Source organism: Clupea harengus, chromosome 1 (genome assembly GCF_900700415.2).
Source record: "Clupea harengus chromosome 1, Ch_v2.0.2, whole genome shotgun sequence".
NCBI classification, from domain to species: Eukaryota; Metazoa; Chordata; class Actinopteri; order Clupeiformes; family Clupeidae; genus Clupea; species Clupea harengus.
The window spans coordinates 12,293,048-12,295,547 of NC_045152.1; the positions used below are offsets into that span (position 1 = coordinate 12,293,048).

Consider the following 2,500-nt stretch of genomic DNA (forward strand, 5'->3'; position numbering starts at 1 on the left):
GTGTGTGTGTGTCCATACTGGAGAGAGACTGAGGAGAGTGACAGAGATCAGTGAGACGGACTGTGGTGGCGGTTTGGACGTGGCTCTGATAGAGTTGGGGAGAATCAATCGTGTTGATTGTCCAGGCACCACCACACACACACACACACACACACACACACACACACACACACACACACACGGAGTGGGAACACCATGGCTTCATGAACATGTGCATGTACATGTATGTGTGTGTGTGTGTGTGTGTGTGGGGGGGGGGTTGGTATGGGAGCTCCAGTGGCTTCATATACAAGTGCAGGATGAAAACGAGGGCTTGCGTGTGAGTGTGAGTGTGAGTGGGCTGTTATCTCTCCCCTTAGTAAAAGGAGCACATTAGTCTCTATGGTGCTCTCTCTCAGCCTATCTTCTCATGTGACTGCCCTCTCTCCTCTCTCCTCTCTGGAGTCTCTATGGTGCTCTCGCTCATGTTCTGCCCTCTCTCCTCTCTGGGGTGTATGTCATATCAGACTCAGGCCGTATCGCTGAATGCCCTCCATGCATGAGTTCAGGCTCAAACCAATAATGGGGGATGTGCGTTCTTGCCATCCTTCATCACAACCTCCCACCCTTCCTGTGTTCCCCTATCTTCTACCAAAGTACCAGTGTTTTTTATCTCTATCTGTGTGTGTGTGTGTGTCTGAGTGTGTGTGTGTGTGTGTGTCTCTCTGTCTCTCTGTCTCTCACACATACACACACACACACACACACACACACACTGTGTGACCTTAAAGGACTCTCCAAGGTCACCCCTCAGGTCTGCTGCTTTAACGCCTCATCAGTCACCAGTTCCCATCATGCACTTGTGCACTTCCCCTCCAATCCCTCCACCCTGTGCTTCCATCACCGCATCTCCTGCTCCAAATCCTCTTTGTGCCCGCAGAGTCACCCGACCGAGCCTAACCCCGCTCAGAACCGCTCAGAACCGCTCGGAGCCGAGGCGGTCCATAATCCCCGCTACTGTGGGGCAGAACCGTCACAAAACCCGAATCTGTTATTACCGAAGCCGGAGCGCTCAGCGGTAACGGAGGGGAGAACTCGATACGGAACTGCAGCAGCCGCCAGAGGGGACCACAGAGTGTTAATCAGAGAGAGAGAGAGAGAGAGAGAGAGAGAGAGAGAGAGAGAGAGAGAGAGAGAGAGAGAAATGCACTACACACACTCACACAGACACACACACACGCACATACACACTCTCATATACACACACACACATACAAACACACACACACACACACACACACACTCTCATACAGGCACGCACGCACGCACACACACACACACACGCACAGACACAAACACACACACAGAAGCTGAGTGCAGGTAATGACTGGACATGCTGAGGTGATGCTCTGTCGGAGAGACACTCAGAGAAGCCACAGTGTCCAAACATGAGACCATGCCCTGAATCTATCCTCTCTTATTAGAAGAGTGTGTGTGTGTGTGTGGTGTGTGTGTGTGTGTTTGGCCCAGCATGAAACCAAACTTGAATTTGCACAGACCTGTGGACACGCTTATTCATCACTGAGCCACGTATAGATCACAGTGACTATGACATGGTTGAAATGCACATAAGTGTGTGTGTGTGTGTGTGTGTGTCTCTGTGTGTGTGTGTGTCTCTGTGTGTGTGTGTGTCTCTGTGTGTGTGTGTGTCTCTGTGTGTGTGTGTGTCTCTGTCTCTGTGTGTCTGTCTCTGTGTGTCTGTCTCTGTGTGTCTGTCTCTGTGTGTCTGTCTCTGTGTGTCTGTCTCTGTGTGTCTGTCTCTGTGTGTCTGTCTCCGTGTGTCTGTCTCCGTGTGTCTGTCTCCGTGTGTGTGTGTGTGTGTGTGTGTGTGTCTCACCTCTAGTAGCTGTCTGAGCTGAAGCAGCTGGTTCTTGACTGAGGAGCAGTCCTGAGCCATGTGCTGAAGGGTCAGTTCATCCAGAGACACATGATCCACATGATCCACAAGATCCACATCCAGACCATCCAACGCCTGCAGAAGACCATCACTGCAGGACCGGAAGAGGGGGGACAGAGAGAGAGAGAGAGAGAGAGAGAGAGAGAGAGAGAGAGAGAGAAAGAGAGAAAGAGTGAGAGAGAGAGAGAGAGAGAGAGAGAGAGAGAGAGAGAGAGAGAATATATAAAGAAGAATGAGGGATGGAACAAAATGGAAGAAAAGAGGTGAGAGAGTAATACGTAGCATACATTCACATAAATAAGTATACAGTATACACACAAACACAGTGTGAGTGTGTGAGTGTGTGAGTGAGTGAGTGAGTGAGTGAGATTTTGGAAAGGTAGTTTGTAAGTATGCAGTCAGCCCATCTCACCATGCTAGCCCAGTTTCACCATGGCAACAAGAACAAGGAGGAAATACGCTCTCCTTCAAACCCGAGGGTGTGTGAGAGTGTGTGTGTGTGTGTGGTGTGTGGTGCGTGTGTGTGTGTGCGCATGTGCGTGTGTGTCTGTCTGTGGTGTGTGT

The 2,500-nt window shown here is 50.5% G+C and overlaps 1 protein-coding gene across 6 annotated transcripts in view; it reads right to left on the reverse strand.

The window, feature by feature from the left end:
* Positions 1-2,500, reverse strand: part of ccser2b (coiled-coil serine-rich protein 2b) — a 69,793-nt gene that overhangs the window by 24,113 nt on the left and 43,180 nt on the right. For all 6 annotated transcript variants that reach the window (XM_042707591.1, XM_031567712.2, XM_031567713.1 and 3 more), the window contains one exon: positions 1,877-2,027. In XM_042707591.1, the coding sequence (XP_042563525.1) occupies positions 1,877-2,027 (151 nt within the window). The remainder of the gene's footprint in view (positions 1-1,876; positions 2,028-2,500) is intronic.